Genomic DNA, 18,866 nt, shown 5'->3' on the forward strand with positions numbered 1-18,866 from the left:
ATGTTCAAAAAGAAAGAAAATGGGTGTGAATTATGAATTAACTGCTTGGAGCAAAGAGCTGTTAGGAGTTTAGAAGAAGGGAAGGGGGAGTGACTGAGAGTTGTTCTCACCGATAAGGCTGTTAGGTTTTGGGGTGTTGGTTGTGGTTTTGTTTTGTTTGTTTACCTAGAGATAATGCCTCCTGTTAGCAGAAGAGAAGGTGAATATTAGGTGTGACCTGGGAGTGTTCACTGCAGGATGAACAGAGCATTTTTCACCTTTATTTACTAAGGTTATTAGTGTTTGAATTGTCATGTGTGTCTTTTGCCTTGAGCAGTTTACCTTGGGTGAACATGTAGATGGTTTACAATTTGGCTACTACAAAACAGACCTGTAAGAAGCATTGTGTGTGAGTCAGTCTTATTCAATGTTCCTGCAGAATTGATTTCTTAAATTACATGTGTAGTAAAGATTTAGTCAACTGTTGACTTTTTCTTAGTAATAACTTTATTTAAATCCAATGTGTACTATGCATGCCACCTCACCGAAATGTAGAATAGACCTGTCTTGTTTTGTAAGGAAATGCTGGCTCCAGCAGCAGCAGCTCCCTATACTTCCATTCCCTCCATGTTGACAGCTGCTAATCTATTTGCGGTTTCTGTGAATGCTCATGTCCTGGGCATTTTACATAGATAGAATTATACGATGTCCGCTGTTTGTGACACATTTCTTTTACTTTGACCAGTACTTCCCTGTACTGGTGCTTTACTCTTTAAGTGAGCAAGCCATATTGTAGTATGTTGATGAGCCATGCATATTTACCCACCATCAATTGCTGGACATTTGAAATGGCCACCTGTCTGTTATGAATAATGCTGTTAGGGACATCTGTGTGCAAGTTCTTGTGAGAGCATGTACTTTGATCTTTCTTTGTTATGTACCTAGAAATCGAAATCCTAGATAATACATTAACAAGATGTACTCTCTTGAGGAATATCTGTTAAATTCTTAATTAATTAGTAGCAACTTTGTCTCTAAAATATGCCTTAGAACTAATGAAGTGTCAATGTATCTTTCTGACTGTAGAGTTCTGTTTTATCCTGGCTGAAAACTGAACATTGTCTATCTTTAATATTTGGTCATTTTTTTGACAAGTGATTATATATTTTAATTGACATTTGGTCTACTTCCTACTGACCTGAGCTCAGTTGTTTATTCCTATGTAAGCTTTTAACTAGTTTGCCCTCTATAATTGTCTCTTCTTGTCATCTGCCACTTTACAGGGAAGGGTTGCTTTATGGGAAGGGTGGGTTGCTTTATCACAATTTATGGGGCTACTCTGTAAGTTCTTATTTAGTTCTTTATAATGCGGGCAATTTCTTCTAATCTTTTCTTATGTAAATTTTTTAGTGATGTCTTTTGTTCCCAAGGTTTCACGTCTATAATTTAGAGTCATTTGATATTTTCTCTGCTTGAACAAAATGCTACAGCTCTCTGTATCTTTGTTCCTATATCTGAGGAACTCAGGTGTCTTTCCTACCTCTGTCTAACTAGTTCTGTGCTCACTTCATGTGTCACTTGTCCAAGGAGACCTTCGATTCTCACTGCTGAAAGTGACTGACCTTATCTCTGCGCAGTTTACTTTCCTGGTGCTTTCCACTTCCTACTTATCCTTTGCAACCCTGACTAAATTGCTCTTAAGGGGATCAATCATCTTCACCTGTTGCATGCTTTTTCAGTGCTAGGTACTCAGGGTATGTTTGCTACATGTAGGGTGATTATCTGGTTTCCAAAACAGCATCAAATTTGAAAAATCTAACAGAACTCCTATAAATTCCCCAACAGTTATAAGAGATGACAGTTGGTAGTGCAGAAAATAACCTAAGTACTAGGAGACCCAGTTAGTAATCCCCAAAAGGTAAGCCTATAGAAATAGAGCGTAAAATAATGATGGGGAGAGGGGAGGACTGGGCAGATGTGAGAGAATATAAAGTTTGTGTTAAAAGGAATAAGTTTAGGAAATCTATTGTAAAACATCCTGACTGTAGGTAATGTGTTCTCTGCTTGCAAATTGCCAAGTGTAGACTTTATTGTTATCCCTCAAATATATCATGTGAGGCACATATATATGTTTGTATATATGTGTGTGTGTATATGTTTGTATGTACATATCTTTTCAGATATCTACAATGGTACATTTAAAATGTCATGCTACTGAACACAGAAAAGTAGGCCTTCATATGTTCCTCATGATGAAGCATTTAGATCTGGTCAAGAATCACATCTGTGATGCAGCTGACTGTATCCTTCTCCTCTTCCTTTGCCTCCCACGCTCCTCCTTACACAACCCTAATAATCCTCTTCAGCTTTCATGCCCTTATAACACCCTAAATTCCACACATGAAGAGAAAACGTGGTATTTTTTGTTTGTCTCGTTTCAGTTAACACCATGATTTTCCATTCCAAACATTTTCTTGCAAACAACATAATTTTGTTTTTCCTTTGCATGAACAAAATTCCATTGTATGGATAGGTCACATTTTCTTCATCCACTTACCTATTGATGGGTACTCAGGCTGATTTTGCTACTTGGCTGAATAGCGTAATAAATATGTAAAGATGTTAAAAAAAAGAATCACATGCTCAAGTGTCTGGTTTAAATAATGTTTTTTCTCCTGATTTTATTGAGACAGTCATGTAGGCATTAATTAGCTTGTTTTAGCTAAGGTACAATAAATACATATTTCCGGACATGTTGTATGGTATATGCAACTTTTATTTGTGAATTAAAGATAAATTTAATATTACCTTTTTGCTAAAGAATAGTTTTATTTTTTTGCCATCAAACTAAATAGCAGTTTTGAAAATCCAGTCAGCAATTTCGATGAGCTATTTTTGGCAAAGAAAATGGTCATAAAATTGCCAATTTCTTGCAAGCAAAGGGTAAAGACTTTGAGACTTTTAAAGAAAATCTAATGCATATAAATTCTATAATTGGTATGAAAATATATCCTCACTGTCTTACTGCTTTGTATAAATATGAATTAGGTATATTTTGATTGACATACTTGGTCTAAGAAGGTAATATTAAGTCTATATCCTGTTTGGGAGAGCGCGAATAGTACATTCTGAAATATTATCATCCAGTGTTAGTCATGGTAGTGAACGCCTATAGCCCAGAACTTGGAAAGCAGAGGCAGAACGGTCAGGAGTTCAAGGCTGTCCTCAGCTACAAAGTACATTGAGGCAGTTTGGGTATGTGAGATCCTTTCTAAAAAAAAAAAAAAAAAAAAAAAAAAAAAAACAAAGAAGAAGTAGTATAGTTTGAACCAGATACCTGATCATGTGATTATTGACCAGATCTAAATACTTCATCACCAAGATTAATGAAGGCTCGATTTCCTCTATTTAGTAGTGCAATATTTTAAATGTACTATTGTAGACATTTGGCTAAATCCAAGGCAGTAGATGATGTAGTATCTAGTTGTGACACTAGGTGGCGGTAATTGAGTTTAGAAATCAACTGTAGCCCCTGCTTCTTAACATGTCTTTGAATAGGAGGATTTGTTTCTGCTTACCTTTCAGAGGAAAAGAGATGGGATGTTTGCTAACCGTAGAGTATGGTTTCTACCCAGCTCTGCATTTGCTCTGCTCCTACCCCTAGAGTTGCTCCGACCCAAAGACTAAAATATTTTTATTTTATACTCTTAGTATTCCTGAAATTTATTTAAAATTCTATAGAGGTTTTACTTGTAGACAGTAATACTTTTTATGTTAGAAACTGTACCTGAGAAAAAGGGTTTTAAATCTGTATTTATGGTCCTAATGTATTATAGTTCTACCTAGTGTACATTAGCTACGAGAAGCCTTTGCTACCACTTCAGGTCCATCTATATGAGTAGGTCTTACACCAGCATCCTCTGGGCCTTGGCTGTTGCAGGGTACCACTTCCTTGACTTGACATCTGAGTTCATGCTGCTGACCCACTGGTGTTCTCCCTGGCTGTCTAGCCTGTGCTGCTGAGCTCTACCGGCAGTTCTTGTCTCCAGTTGGAAGTCCCCAAAGTACTTCAGTCCCCATTTGTATAAAAGCAAAGTCGTGCTCAGCCTTCCCACAAACCCAGAACATGTTTCTTGGATTCCTTCTTTCAATTAATCACTGTTTATCAGGTTTGCCATGTTTTCTGTGTTTAAGGAACTGGGCATGATGTCACACAGTTGTGGTTCTAAGTACAGAGGAGGCCAGGGTAGAAGGACTCTTGAAGTCAAGGGTTTGGGACCATCCTGTGTGACATTGTAAGACACTGTGTTGAAACAGCATGAAGCTCTGCCAACTTTTTACTTCTCACCTCAGTACATTGATCTTCATTATATTTCTTAGTTTTAAATTTTCTTAATATCTTTTCTGGCCTAGAAAATTTCTTCTCAGACTCCCCTACTTCCACACAGGTCTTGCCACACTCGACTCTGTTTATGTCTGTATGTATAACATATGTAGGGAGCACACATTGTTGTAGTCTGTCCCTTCATGAACTCCTAGCTGTTCTAAGGCAGAGACTATTTCTCAGTCATCACTGTTCCCCAGCCTTAAGCATACTGCCTGGTTTCATCCTAGAGCAGAAAGGACGAACTTGAAATGTCTGTTTGCTGGGCAGTGGTGGCACACTCCTGCACACCTTTAATCCCAGAGGCCGATTATCCTTTTCTCTTAAATTCTCTGAGTTCAAGGCCATCCAGGTCTACACAGAAAGTTCCAGAATGGCCAGGACAACACAGAGAAACCTTGTCTTGAAACCTGCCCCACCCCCTCCCACCACCCCCGCCACCAAAAAGAAGGTCTGTGTTTTAAGTGCTGTGTAGGTACAATTACCATTATCCTATAATAAATATTAATAGTTATGCTTTAACATACTTATTTTTTTTCTCAAAATTAAGGTCAGTTCAAGTGAGCTGCTTTCATGGATTTATGTATCCATGCATATGTGTGTGTGTGCGCACACACACATATACATGCCAATAATTTTTTTGGATTACAGAGTGATTTTCCTTTGACTAAAGAGTTAACATTAAGCATAGTTTTATGAATACCTTTAATCATTACTTTCAGCCAATGCAAAGCTACCTAGTATTGTTTTATTAAAAATAGTGATAACATGTTTATTTGATCTTACTTTTTTGTTTGTTTGTTTGTTTTAAGACAGGGTTTCTCTGTGTAGCCCTGACTGTCCTGAAATTCACTGTGTAGCCCAGGCTGACCTTGAATTTTGAGATCTGCCTCCTGAGGCTGGGATGAAAGGCGTGAGCAACCATGCCCGGATTGATATGATATATTAATAAATATGTGCAGAGGTTTGAAGAGTTTCAGGTGAAAGAAAATATTATGGCATGATTTGAATATAAATTTATGCACATACACTACTCAGACTTTCATATACTAATGCAGCATTAAATTTGGTTTTCTTTATTTTTTTGCAGAACTTCTCGGTATCCATGAACAAGCAGCTGTAGGATTCTTAACATTAATGGAAGCTTTACGATATTGTAAGGTAAATGTCTTGAAGGATTTGGGTATGTTTGCCCAGTGGAAAGTATTTTCGTTCTTATGGTAACTAACCTCAACTTCTGACTGTCACCACTTGTCACCGGCTTACTTCCCTGCAGAACTCCCAACCTAAGCCGACGAAGTGTAAAGAAATTAAACTACCAATCATTTTCATTTTCCTTCAAAGGGAAAGAGTGGCAGAGCACAGAACAAAATAACATAAAAAATGAAAATATATATGGTTGACTATAATACACTTTTAAGCCGTTTTAACGTGTGTGCTAGAGTTAGGGAGCTGCCTTGAACCTTCACTATTGATTTGAGGCACCTTCCTGTGCAGTCCTCGATAGCCATTAAATATTACAGTGATTTTAGATGAAGTTTGCATCAGTTTTCTCTCTTAAAAGACGTCATAGACAAAGAATGATGTAGATTTGTGTGTTTTTTGATTTTAAATATTTATTTCATACAATGGTTATGATGGTTTTTAGTAACATTAGCAAGTATCTTATCCTCCCTCCCGTGAGTGTGAGTGTGTGTGTGTGTGTGTGTGAGTGCGTGTGAGTGCACGCACGATCCTTCCTGTTCCTGTTATTCTTTGTCAAGGTATCATTCCTCCTTCATGACAAAATGTAAACAGAGATGGTGTAGATTTAAGAACTGCAGGATTTATTCTGACCTTCCTTCTAAGCTGTAACTGTAAACAATAGTGATGCCTTCAATTTCAGTCATTTTAGTTACACAAATTAGCACTGTTCTAAGATAGACTGGCAATCAGAGATTCAAACTGAGTTTCCTACCTCCAATCCACACGCATACTCATTTATCCTGGAGGAAAGTGTCCACCGGTGGTCACCCCACCCACATGCTTATTTTACATGTGACCAATTATGGTGATTTTGCATTCTGAAATATTTAAATTTTTTGTTTAGTTTTTGCTGTGATAAAATACCATGACCAAAGGCATTAAGGAAGAGAGGGTTTATTTTGACTTAACAGTTGCGGAGGAGAGTCCATCATCTTAGGGAGACATGCCATGGTGGGAGAGCTGGAACAGAGAGACCATTACCCACAGGAAGCAGAGAAAGTGGGCCAAAGCTATAAACTTTAAAACTGGTTTCCAGGGATACACATCCTTCAGCAAGGTTCTACCTGCTAAACATTTGATAAACTCCAAAGAGCACCACCAATTGGGAGCAAAATGTTGAAATCCATGTACTTAAGGGGGCTGTTTCTCAGTTAAACCCCATATCCATGTAGCCTATAAAGTCTTCATCTGGATCCTGTCATTCTGGTCAGTGTTGCTCCCTCTACTGCCACACTGGTGGCCTGTCATTTACTAGAGATGTTCAGCCCTTTTCTGTCTAATAGATCCTAGTACTCACTATTTCTATGTCGAGTGTCCCAGCTCTTTAAAGAAGTGACTTTAAATATCAGAACTTAAGGTTCTTTTAAATTGTATGTATTTCTGGACATTCCCTCAGTTACCCCTTAACAGCTGAGCCGTCTTTCTAGCCCGCCCTCAATTACTCTTTCACATTATTTGCTAGGAATGACTGGCTTCTCTGGTGACTTTCTACTTTTTTTTTTTTTCTTAAAATCTTGAATTTGTTTTCTCTTCTCTTCACCGATGATATTAGACTCTTTCAGGATTCTTCTCTTGCTCCAATGCACTTTGTTTATAAGTGAGAGGTGAAAAGCTCTGAGCTGACAACTCAGCCACCAATGGCTTCCATCCTGGGGACAGGGTATCAGCAAGCTGAGCTGCGGACGCAGTTATGCATGGCTAGTGGGATGGAGCTTTCTGGGTTCCCTAGACTTTTATGATGCGCTGATTTGAGTCCTTCCAGTGGCTCTGTGCTGTATGGTTGTGGCTCTATGTTGGACGCCTGACACATGGCCACATAGGCTGATGCTACCGTGCAAGGACTCTGAAAAGAAAGACTGTGGTGCAGAAGAATTTATCAGCTTTCCCTTAAGCAGACTGGCTGGTCTGCTTACCTAGGGCATCCAAACTGAACTGTCGGTTTCTAAAATGCTGTGTGTAAGTTCTCAGTCAGCATATATACATACATGTTACCAGATAGAGAAATGGCATAAAAGAAATGAATTATGCTTGTATAAATGTTATAAAAATCTAAACATTTCTCCATTCTTTGAGAGTATAACATTGTTTTCTAATAAAGAAACTACCATTTTACTCATTTTGAGCACATACAGGAACATAAATGAAGTGGTACCTATTTATAACCCTCCTAAATACACAGAAAAAAATGATGCTTTTAACTGTATTTAAAGATGAGAGCCAGGTAATGGTGGTACATGCCTTTAATCCCATCACTGGAGAGGCAGAGGCAGGCTGATCTCTGTGAGTTCAAGCCAGCTTGTTCTACAGAGTGAGTTCCAGGATATCTAGGGCTGTTAGAGAAACCCTGATGAGAAAAAAAAAAAAGCAAAAACAAAAGAACCCAATAAATACAAAATAACATATTTCATAAATATTACCATTTGGTGTATATATATATATATATGTATATATATATATATATATATATGTTCTATTATTTTGCTGTATTTGTAAGGCTGGGCAACCACCATCCTTTTCTAATTCTGGAAGGTTTCCCTCACCACCAACAGAAACTCTGACCTAGCAGTTGCTTCCTTCTTCCTAGCTCTAGACACCACAGCTCTGCTTTCTGACCTCATGGGTTCCTCCACCTATGTAATAGCACTTATTTTCTTTCATATTGAAATAACTCTGCTTTATAATGTGTCAATTCTGTTTCCATCCATCAACTGATGAATGTTTAAAATTATACATTTTAAAGAACCTGTTAATATTGTAAAACTTTGAATTTAACTTCTGTCATGAAGAATTGAATAATAGAAGTCTTCTCTATTCTTAATGGTTTAGACTTAATACTTTAGAGTGACAGTTTCCAATTTAGCTGTGGTGAACATTACATGTGTTTATGGGCATATGATTTTATGTTACTGTGTACTCAGGAGTGAAATTACATGGTCACATTGTAATTCTCTGTTCAACTATTGGAGGGCTACCAGTTTGATTTCCAAAATCAGGATAATATTATGTTCTCGAGTGATGGAGTTTTTAATCATAAAATATGCCATTAGGTCAGCATTCATTTATCCTTTGTTCCTACTGTAATGTTTTTAACCTTCCACCTTAAGTGAAATGCACATGCTTTTTCTAAGGGAAATTAAGCAGTATTTTAACTGTCCACTGTGTGACAGAGTCTTAGTCTAGAAGTCAGAATATCTGTATGTAGTGCTGTGGTTGGTGCTTAAGTTCAGGCCAGGTCCTGCCACTGTGCCTCTCTGCTCCCATTAGAGTGAAATCTCCTATTGCTCCTCTCTGCAGCCTCATTTGACACTAACTGAGGCTATGCCTTCCTTCACTCATTTCCTTCTCCGCTGTCCTCAAATGACCCTTCTTACTTGACGTCTTTCTGTTTCGTGTTAGCCTGTCAAACCCATCCCTACTTTCACAGAACCAAGGAACCGAGTCCTCTGCCCATGAATACAAGAGTTGCTCTGTTCAGGGCTGTGATGGTGCTGAAGCAAGGGGCCAATAGGAAAGAATTACTGGCCTGAGTGCTCCAAGTAGCTTCTTACAGTTTCCAGTTATAGTCAATCTGCATGAGAAAGGAAAGCAAACTAGATGGTAAAATTAGTTGTTTTTAAGGGACATGTCCTCATGGAAGTGTAGAATTGATTAGTGTGAACAAGATGGATTGTGTGAATCTGTTTTATTTATTCAAAATGCACTTTGTATCTCAGTCACAAATGAAATGCAAGTCTTTTTGGCACAGTATTATATATAGACATAAAACCTTTTGGAGGAGCACAGTCTTGTATATATATGACCTTGTAGGCAAATTATAAATATGACTTTTTATTTTAAAGATACTGTGTATGGCCCAGGCAGAGGCAGAGACAGGTGGATCTCTGTGAGTTCAAGGCCAGCCTGATCTACACAGTGAGTTCCAGGACAGGCTCCAAAGCTACAGAGAAACCCTTTCTCAACAAAACAAAACAAAACAACAAAAAGAGATACAATGTATGTTATAGAACCTTGAACTTTCCATACAGTCGAATAGCAGAAGTCCTTTATATTCTTGAATGTTTTATACTGTAAACTTTTTCTTTGGGGAAGTTATTGGATTAGCCTAAATTCTTTAAAAAAAGGGGGGGGTGCCCTTATCTTTTCCCTTATCTTGGTTATTGATTTACAATTATTATAAAGTATTTATAAATTTATGGCTCTAACTTTGTGCCAAGTTGAAATTTCTGAGGTTCTATCTGGAGAATGTAGCAAAGTCTGAAAGTGATGCATGTGTGTGCATGAAGATCTGCATTGCTGTTTTCCAGCTTAAAGACGCAATGTAAGATTAGGAATAGTTCCCTTCTGTAGTCAGCATTTAACTTCTGTGGGTAAGAAATGTGAATTAGAAATCTTTGTTATGTTTCACATAATTCTGAACAAATATTTAAGGGGCAGCATAAATTTTTTTATTTATTTGTTTTACTTTGCTGAATTTATTCTAGGTTGGTTCTTACTTGAAATCTCCAAAATTCCCTATTTGGATTGTTGGCAGCGAAACTCACCTCACCGTGTTTTTTGCCAAGGTAGGCTTGTAGGGACTTTGTTTTCTTCAGAATGATACTAGGCAACACGTAATACTGTATGTCCATATTTAGTTTGATCTTTGTTCAGACGACAGTCCAGCCAGTGATAAATGCAATATTTCCCAAAAATCTTATCAGTTCGCACTACAGAAAACACTGTTACTTTGCTAAATCCGGAGTAATCTCAATAAACTCCTTCGTGACTCAGTTGCCATTTCTTTATCTCTGCTAACTCCAGAGCTCTGTTTTTGTATTATTTTGTTTGTTCAGAAGTCACTGAGATGTGGAAGAAACAACTTTGGCTTTTAGATTCTTATGTAGAACTGTTTCTAAATCTTACTTGTTAAGAAGACGTAGTATTTCCCACAGTGGGGTGGGTGGTAGGAGCTTTTCCATCAGATACCTTCATTTAAACCCTAGCTGTGCTTCTTCTCAACATCCCCTGGCCTCTTTTCCTTTGTGTTCAAAGTAGGTTTCATAATAGTACCGAGTTCTTAGAAGTGTTATCAGCCTTGACTCTAAAATACTGAACAATGTCTAGCACAAGGTGAGTGAGTATTCAGTAAATCTAAGTACTTGTTACTACTGTGGGCACGTTCATTATTCAGCAACCATCAGATGTTGGAGTAACAAGGGGGGATATAAAAGTGTGTATTTTCAAGGTCCCTTACTCAAATGCACTTTTCTGATTATTCCAGGAGACGTTGGCAGCATGATTCTTCCAGTGTAAGGTTGCTTCTGTAAAAATTTTATAAATTTCACTGAACTGATAATCTCAATTTTTATTTATTTTCTTTCTGTTTTTATTGTGCTGACCAAAGTTCAGGAGCTTATAGATGTAGATAAAGGTCCATGTTACTTGAACACGGACAGGCCGTGAGTGAAGCTGTATGAAATACAGGCCATCCTGATTCAATTATCTTAAGTCTGAAACTTGCTGTTTCCCTCTCAAAGTAGGGAGGACAAAGTCAAACTCAGAAACAGAAAACTCATAATTCTAAACACATATTCCATCAGTATGTGTTTCTAGAAAAAAAGGCAGTTTAAATTTACATGAAATGTGTCTTTAAAATAATTATTTTATCTCTAACCCCATTCTCTACCATTAGAAAAAATTGACAATACTAGTGGGTTTGTGGGCATGGGGGAACTTGGGCTCTCATATAGCCAAGGCTGATGCTGTATAGACCAAGGCTTCCTGCCTCAGTGGAAAGCTGCACGAATAGTAAATGAAACTATTACCATTTGTTGGTTCAGTTTTGGATGTTTTAAGACATAAAGTATCTGTATAGTCTTCACTACATAAAAAATGCTGAAAGTTTTGCTATTCATGGAATTATAAAAAGAAACCATTCACTATTTGGTTTGATCTTTTTTAAATACTTCAGTATTTGAACTATCATTTTTGGCCATATTTTGGCTATTTTGTTTTGTTTTGAATTTTTGTCTGTTATTTTATGCTTAATTTATTTACTTTATATATCCTATGGCCCCAAGGAAACATAAGAACATAAATTTTTCCCCAAAGAGTTTATTAGAAATAAACTACAAAGTTACATAAAATTGTCCTATGAAATTATTTCTGTAAGACTGGTTCTGTGTCTCTGGGTTCTTACAGGTTGGAGTTAGACTTGTTTGCTCTTTGCTCATAGATGTCAGCAGCGTATAAGGAAGCATTGTTTCTTGTCTGCACTGTATGTGGGCTGCAGGTGTGTTCATTTCTTCCTGTGCTCAGTTATCAAATGTTTTCTAGGGATAATTTGTGCCTGGAATTATGCCAGGTGCTGTTAGACAGACAGACAGACATTGTTCTTGCTTTTGTGGAGGTGTGTGTGTATCCCAAAGGAGGAGACTGTGGTTAAGTCTCCACATTCAGAAATTTTCAAGAGTCAGGTGCATAATACCTTGGGAATTTATCTGAGTTTTGAAAAGCCGAGCTGTTTTCTAGAAGAATGAATACGTAAAGTGAGCACTGGGGTAGCAGTGACTTTAAACTGGGGAAGGGAGCAAGAACTTTTGCTACTTAGAAAAGGTGGGGCAAATAAATGTCTGCAGAAGGAGAGGCTGGAAGAAAAGAGCTGGAGTGCTCGCAGCCAGGGAGGCAGGCATGAGGTAATGCTGGGAAAGCAAGTACACTGTATTGCTGCTTACCCTAGGAGAACTCATAGCCGCTACACTTGGTGAAAATTTGGCTGGTACAAGTTTAGGAATGGTAAAACAAAGAACAAGTTTAAATTTTCATTTTCAACAGATCACTATGGGTAGTTGTAGAAGACAGACATGTTGAAAAATAACCCAGGTGATTGGTAAAACAAATCTTTATCATATTTTTGGTAAGTGTTATAATAGTGGAATAATTTCATCCAGGGTAATTTTTTTATTATTCTTTGAGATTTTATATATGCATCTATCCCCTTCCTTTCCACTCCCCCCCTCTTTTTTTTTTAAATAATCCACTGAGACTAGTTTGTGCTGCCCGTATGTCAGTGGCTGTGGGCAACCACTGTATCATAGTCTGTCTACTAGGGACCAGCCTCTCCTCTGCACTCTAGGTGGCTTCTCCGCTGAGGGTGGGAGGGCATAAGCACCTCTTGCCGTCATGCTAGAGTGTGGTTTGCTGGCTTGATCCTCTAGGTCTTATGTAGGTGACCACAGCTGTGTAGCTGTTGCATTCTACTCTTTACTCTTTTGGCAATTTTCGGGGGGCTGCCAGTCAGCTCCCAAAGAAATATACATGGAAATTTATTCTTAGAATTTCCGGCCTTAGCTTGGCTTATTTCTAGCCATCTTTTCTTAACTTAAATTATCCTGTCTACCTTTTGCCTCTGAGCTTTTACTTTTTTCTTATTCTATATATCTCTTCTTTCATTCATATTCCATGTCTGGCTGTGTGGATGGATGGCTGCCCCCTTCTTTTCTCACTCTTTGGTCTTTTCATCCCAGATTTCTCCTAATTATTCTCTCTGCCTGCCAGCCCCATCTATCCTTCTCTTGCCTTGCTATTGGCCATTCAGCTCTTCATTAGACCAATTAGATGTTTTAGACAGGCAGAGTAACACAATTTCACAGAGTTAAACAAATGCAACATAAAAGAATGTAGCACATCTTTGCATCATTAAACAAAAGTTCCACAGCGTAAGCAAATTTAACACATCTTCAACTAATATTTCACAACACAACTGCTGTGTGTTTGTGAGTTCATTGACCCTGTCATGTCCAGAAGACAACGATTTGGTATGGTCCTTGCCACCCTCTAGTTCTTTCCGTCCCTTTTATGGCTAAGTACTTCATAGACACTTATTCTCTGCACGTGGAAGCTCTTTTGTTGAGACTCAGAACTGCCCAAATCTATATACATATTTAGGAGGCAGTTTGATAGTGTGTCCATTTAGCAAAATAATAGCATTAAGTTCACTCCTGATTGTCGGACGACACGCACAAATATCTATTCACTACAGGTGGTACCACAGTAAACTTGGTAAACCAGTAGACTTTATTGGGGTTACTTACTGGAGTCAGAGTGGGTGAGTTGTTACTTAAAGGAGCAAAAATGACCCCCAAACAACTGTATCACCAAAAGTTCATCCCAACATGTATGATACCCCAACCTAAGTGACAATTCATGAAAGCTGGAAACCTGGAGTTCACTGCACAACTTTTAGTCAGTTTAATAGGATCTCTTTTCCAGGTAGCTTTACTGGTCTCTGCCACTTCCCGGCAGCTTGTCTCATCTGTCCCTTTTAGGCAGGCCAGCTGGTCTAGGGGTGTCTTTTAGCAGTCATTTGTGCTTGTATAAGCTGAGGGAGTAAGGGACCTAGTGCATTTGGTCAATTTTAGGGACTTTCTGAAGCTTCCATGTTGTTTATTTATGGAATCTTAAATTTTTTCCCTCTAGAATATCCTGAATCTTAAGGAGCTTTCCTCTAAGATGGACATTTGTATTTCAGAAAATTGCTGCAGGACACCTGAGTCCTCTACTCTTCCCAGCCATGATTCTTGGTCAGATATTTATAATATCACACATCCATTTCCTCTCATGGAACAGACCATAAATCTAACCAGAAAGCAATTGGTTATCTCTATAACATCTTTGCCACAATTGCACTTCTGGACTTATCTTTCCAAGCTGGTCATCATTGTAGCTCACAGTATCTACAGCTGTATAAGACTGGTAACGACTTTTCTCTCTAGAAGCCTACTTAGATTCTTCCCATAAATACTGTGAAAGCTATCCCTTCTTTTTCAGTACCAACTTGATTTCTCCATGCCCTGTGACCAAAGTGTGTAGTATGTTCAACAGTAGACTATCACCATCATGTGAGCAACCTAGAGCACTGCCAATAGATTATATTGTTTGGGGTGGGGGTCTCTGAGAACTCTCTGATCAACTACTTGAAGGAAAACACCCCTCGTTTGGCATTAGGCTTTTTATTTGTCAGTCTAGAGCTAGGAACATTATCCGTTGTGTAGGATAATGTGAATTTAACCCCTATGATATATGAACTTATTTGTGTGTGTGTGTGTGTGTGTGTGTGTGTGTGTGTGTGTGTGTGTGTGTGCGTGTGTGTTTAGGAAGCTTATAAAATGAGTTTCCATATGACTTCTAATTACTCCCTCCCGCTGCCCTCTTCTGCCCTACCTTTCCATCCCATTCTCTACTTAAACTCTTTACCCCCTCATTCCCCTTTCAACTGCCCTGTTTTCTACACCTCTCCTTTAAAATATGTCTTTCCCTATTCCACCCTTAACCTGTTATTTTCTTCCCCAAAGTGGGCCCTTTCTGATTTGTTTCAGGGTAATAATATACAGTGGAGTGCACGAATCAGAGATTTGCTTTCTGAGGTAAAATGACAGGACTTGGTGATGCTTTTGGGTTTGGTAGACAGATAGAAATGTCTAATGAGATATGCATGTCTAATGATTAGACCTCAGAGATGCAAAGTTGTGTGTTTGACAACTATATTATTTTTAATATTTTTATTGTTTATAATTTTAAATATATTTTGATCATATTCTTCTCCTCTCCCAAGTCATTCACGATTCTTTATCTCTCCGTACAACAACCCAACTCTAAATTCTTTTTTAAAAAACAAAAATTCAATACAACAAAACCCCCAAAACTAAGAAAACAAAACACCAAATTCTAACCAAATAAAAACATACCAAAAAAAAAAAACCAACTATGAAGTCCATTATATGTTGGTCAACCACTCTTAAAGATGAGGCCCACCCTGGAGTGGTTGATAAACCCAGTGTCACACTGTTAGAAATACCTCCCAACAGGTAGGTATAAATGACAGTTTAGTTGTTGAACTTTACCCTAGTGGCTAGATTGTCTTTCATTCATTCTTTTTTTTTTTAATATAACAAAACAAAAAACTGTCACTTTGGAGTTGGGCAGGACAAACCAACAGAAGGAAAAGAGCCCAACAGAAGGCATAAGAATGAGAGACCCATCCATTTGCATACTCACGAATCCCATAAAAACACTCAACTGGAAGCCATAATGGTGCTCTTTCATTCTCTGAGTTCACATGAGCTTTGCCTGTATTGATTCAGAGGGCCATGTTTCATTGGCATTCTCCAACCCCTCTGGTTTTTATACTCTTTTTACCTCTTCCTCAAGGTCCCTGAGCTCTGAGGGGAAGGATTTGATGGAGACATCCCATTTAGGACTGAGTGTCCCAAGGCCTCTCACTCTCTGTGTAATGTCTGACTGTGAGTCTCTGTATTTGTTCCCATCTTCTGCAAGAGAAAGCTTCTCTGCTAATGCTGAACAAGGCACTGATCTATGAATATAACAGAATATCATTAGTAGTTTTTGTTGTTGTTTTCTTTTGTTAGACCAGTATTATTTTGTTTTTACCCTAGGTTCCTGGGTTATCTAATTTCTGGTTCTTGGCAACCCAAGTAGTGCTGGGTATAGGTTTTGTCTCATGGAGTAGGCCTTAAGTCAAATCAGTTATTGATTAGTTACATACACAAGCTTTGTGCCACCATTGCCCCACCACATCTTGCAAGCAAATCACCGTTGTAAATCAAAGGGTTTGTGGCTGATTTGATGTTTACATTTCTCTTTTGGTGATATGCAGTGTACCTTTACCAAAGCTGCTAGAACATAGGGGCAAAAGTTCTATGTAGGCACCAGCTTGACATATCCATGTTCAATGAGTTGTATAGGTGTTATAACTTTGTTATTCTTAATTTGCTCACTTATGATTCAAAGAGTTTACTTAACATTTGTAAGTCAGGTGGCTTTGAGATTGGGGCAATGGAAGACAAACATGTAGAGAACTAGGTCATAGCTACTCAGTTATGACTTCCATATTGAATTTTCTTCCAAGGGTACTGATAGGAGACAGTCTATTATAGATAATACATGCTATAAACATTATTCAGAATAACTGTCAGAACATTTGGCTCAAGTCTCATTTTTATTCTAAAAGAAAGATTTTTAAGAAGGAAAGCTCAGTTCTAATTTTATGTGCCTGAGTAAACAGAAATAGTCAAGTTTATATAAATTATCTGAGCACCCAGTAACAGCCTATAAAACTTAACCTTGTCTATGGTGTGAAAGGATAAGTATCAAGCTATTTAATAATTTAACAGGCATTAGTAATAAAATTGAATACACAAGTGACTCAAAGAAATTTTATAAAAATTAGGAAGATTGAAACATATAGAAATAAACTTTGCTTTACTAAAATAATTGCCCTTACAGATGTAGTTTGAAAGCTTGGTTTAAACATCTAATGTGAGGCTTATCTTAATTTCTAGATTGTCTTATATGTTCTATATATATACCATTAAATTGTTGCAAAGATGTAAACTTTACATATTGGACTCTTTGTAAACAGAAATGGCAGCTATGTTGTGTTTCACTCTGAAAATTAAGAAGAAATTGTAACTACATGCTAAAATTAAGCTAAAGGGCAAACTGCGTTTCATTCAGTAATAACACTTAGTTTCTATGTGTTTTGTTATTTAAAGTATTTTAAACCAATGATATTCCAATGTGTATATAGTGAATCTTTGTAGAATATTTAAAAAATAACAACATTTTTCACAATACAGAGTTTCATGGGTGAGACTGAAAATATACCAGTGTCACGTAGTTAATGCTTTTGGCTGTTTTTTTTTACATATTTTTAAATAAGAATTTGCATATTTATCTATAAGATAATCAAAATTTTTTAAAAAAGATAAGCAAAGATCTTGACCCATAGATTTAATGACCAACTTTTCCATCACTTTCTTTTCTAGGAAAAAAAAAAACTCCTTTACAGTGAGTCTTCAGTTTTATTACAAATTGTAGTTTATATTTATTTATTTTATTATATTTTCTACCCTTATTTCTAACCTAATTAGACACCTTTTTATATGTATTATCAAAATAATGAGCTTAGTTTAAAATTAATAGCTTAGTATTTAGTTTTTATAATAGTACGTCTTTGTGTTCTGACTCCGGAAGGGGTGTTATTTATACTGGTAACTTGTACAGTGCGGAGAGCGGCGGTGCGAACTGAAGAATGCGGCCTAATTTCACCATGGAAATAATAAACTGCCTGAGTAACCCTGGAAGTGGGGTTTTTGGGCAACGTTTTACTCCAAATAAGAATCTAGTTAAGCTTTCTGCATGGTAGTTTATATCCATTTATCTGTTCTGAATTAGAACTTTGGTTTTCTGATTGTGGTTTTTTTAAAATTGAGTTTATTGTATTTTATATTTATAGAAAACCTATTGAACAAATCGTTATTATCACTTACTTTGAACTAGTATTGATCCTAGAATCATCAAAATGTTCTTGGCTTCATGTAATGCTTTGTTGTGAAGAGTGGAAAACTATAAATTTTAAGTGAATGAGATAAGGGAATACGATACTTGAATCTAATAAATTATTAGCAGTTTTAAGAGGACGGAAAGATGGTTCAGCAGCTTAGCACACTTGCTGGTCTTGAAGAGGACCTTTTGATTCCCAGCACCAACATACGCAGACACTAATATATATACAATTAAATTAATAAAAATCTTTTTTAAAAAGGTCACCATACAATACTGTTTTTACTTAGGTCAGGTCATCATTTGGTTTTAGCTGGAGCACGGGAGACATGGGAAGTGTAGACAGTCTTCAACTGCAGACTGTGGCAGCGCTGTGAGCCGCATGGCCTAGTTTTAAGCCTTGAGCCATTTTAAAGCAAATGCTGTTTGTTAAATGTTATGATTGCCCTAAATTTGTTGTGGAGTCTTTTAAATACCAATTCTAATACTCGTAAATAACAGTTTAGTCAGCTGAGATTCCAATATTACTGAATAAAAGAACTTTGACGAATAGCCATAAATGAGCAGCATCAAAATAAGTAACAAGGTTAGGATTGCTGTTGTGGTTTGAAGGTGGATCGAGAGGCTTCTCTCTCCAGTGAGAACCTGCCATCTCTCTGGATGGATCTGAACTGACTAAAACTTTTAACAAATAACACCATGGAAACTGATTCTGAACTCAGTAGTCATCATGTGGTATGTGAGTTGCTCAGTGGCCTTGGACTTATTTCAGTGCTGTTGGTGTCTCTGACCCCCAAGAGAGAAACTTTTTATATAATTGTAAGAAATTTTTTATTACAAGTTGATTTTATTGAAAATCAATAATTAAATAAATTTAATCACTTTATGAACTTATTAGATAACCGTATTGAAAATT

The 18,866-nt window shown here is 37.2% G+C and overlaps 1 protein-coding gene across 6 annotated transcripts in view; it reads left to right on the forward strand.

Annotated features, from left to right (window-relative positions):
• Window positions 1-18,866, forward strand: part of Mindy3 (MINDY lysine 48 deubiquitinase 3) — a 73,326-nt gene that overhangs the window by 26,451 nt on the left and 28,009 nt on the right. For 5 of the 6 annotated variants that reach the window (XM_087896357.1, XM_087896353.1, XM_087896352.1 and 2 more), the window contains 2 exons: window positions 5,454-5,524; window positions 10,090-10,170. In XM_087896357.1, the coding sequence (XP_087752483.1) occupies window positions 5,454-5,524; window positions 10,090-10,170 (152 nt within the window). The remainder of the gene's footprint in view (window positions 1-5,453; window positions 5,525-10,089; window positions 10,171-18,866) is intronic. The other variant, XM_087896354.1, reaches the window with a different exon arrangement.

Source organism: Myodes glareolus, chromosome 14, assembly GCF_982192425.1.
Source record: "Myodes glareolus chromosome 14, mMyoGla1.1, whole genome shotgun sequence".
NCBI classification, from domain to species: domain Eukaryota; kingdom Metazoa; phylum Chordata; class Mammalia; order Rodentia; family Cricetidae; genus Myodes; species Myodes glareolus.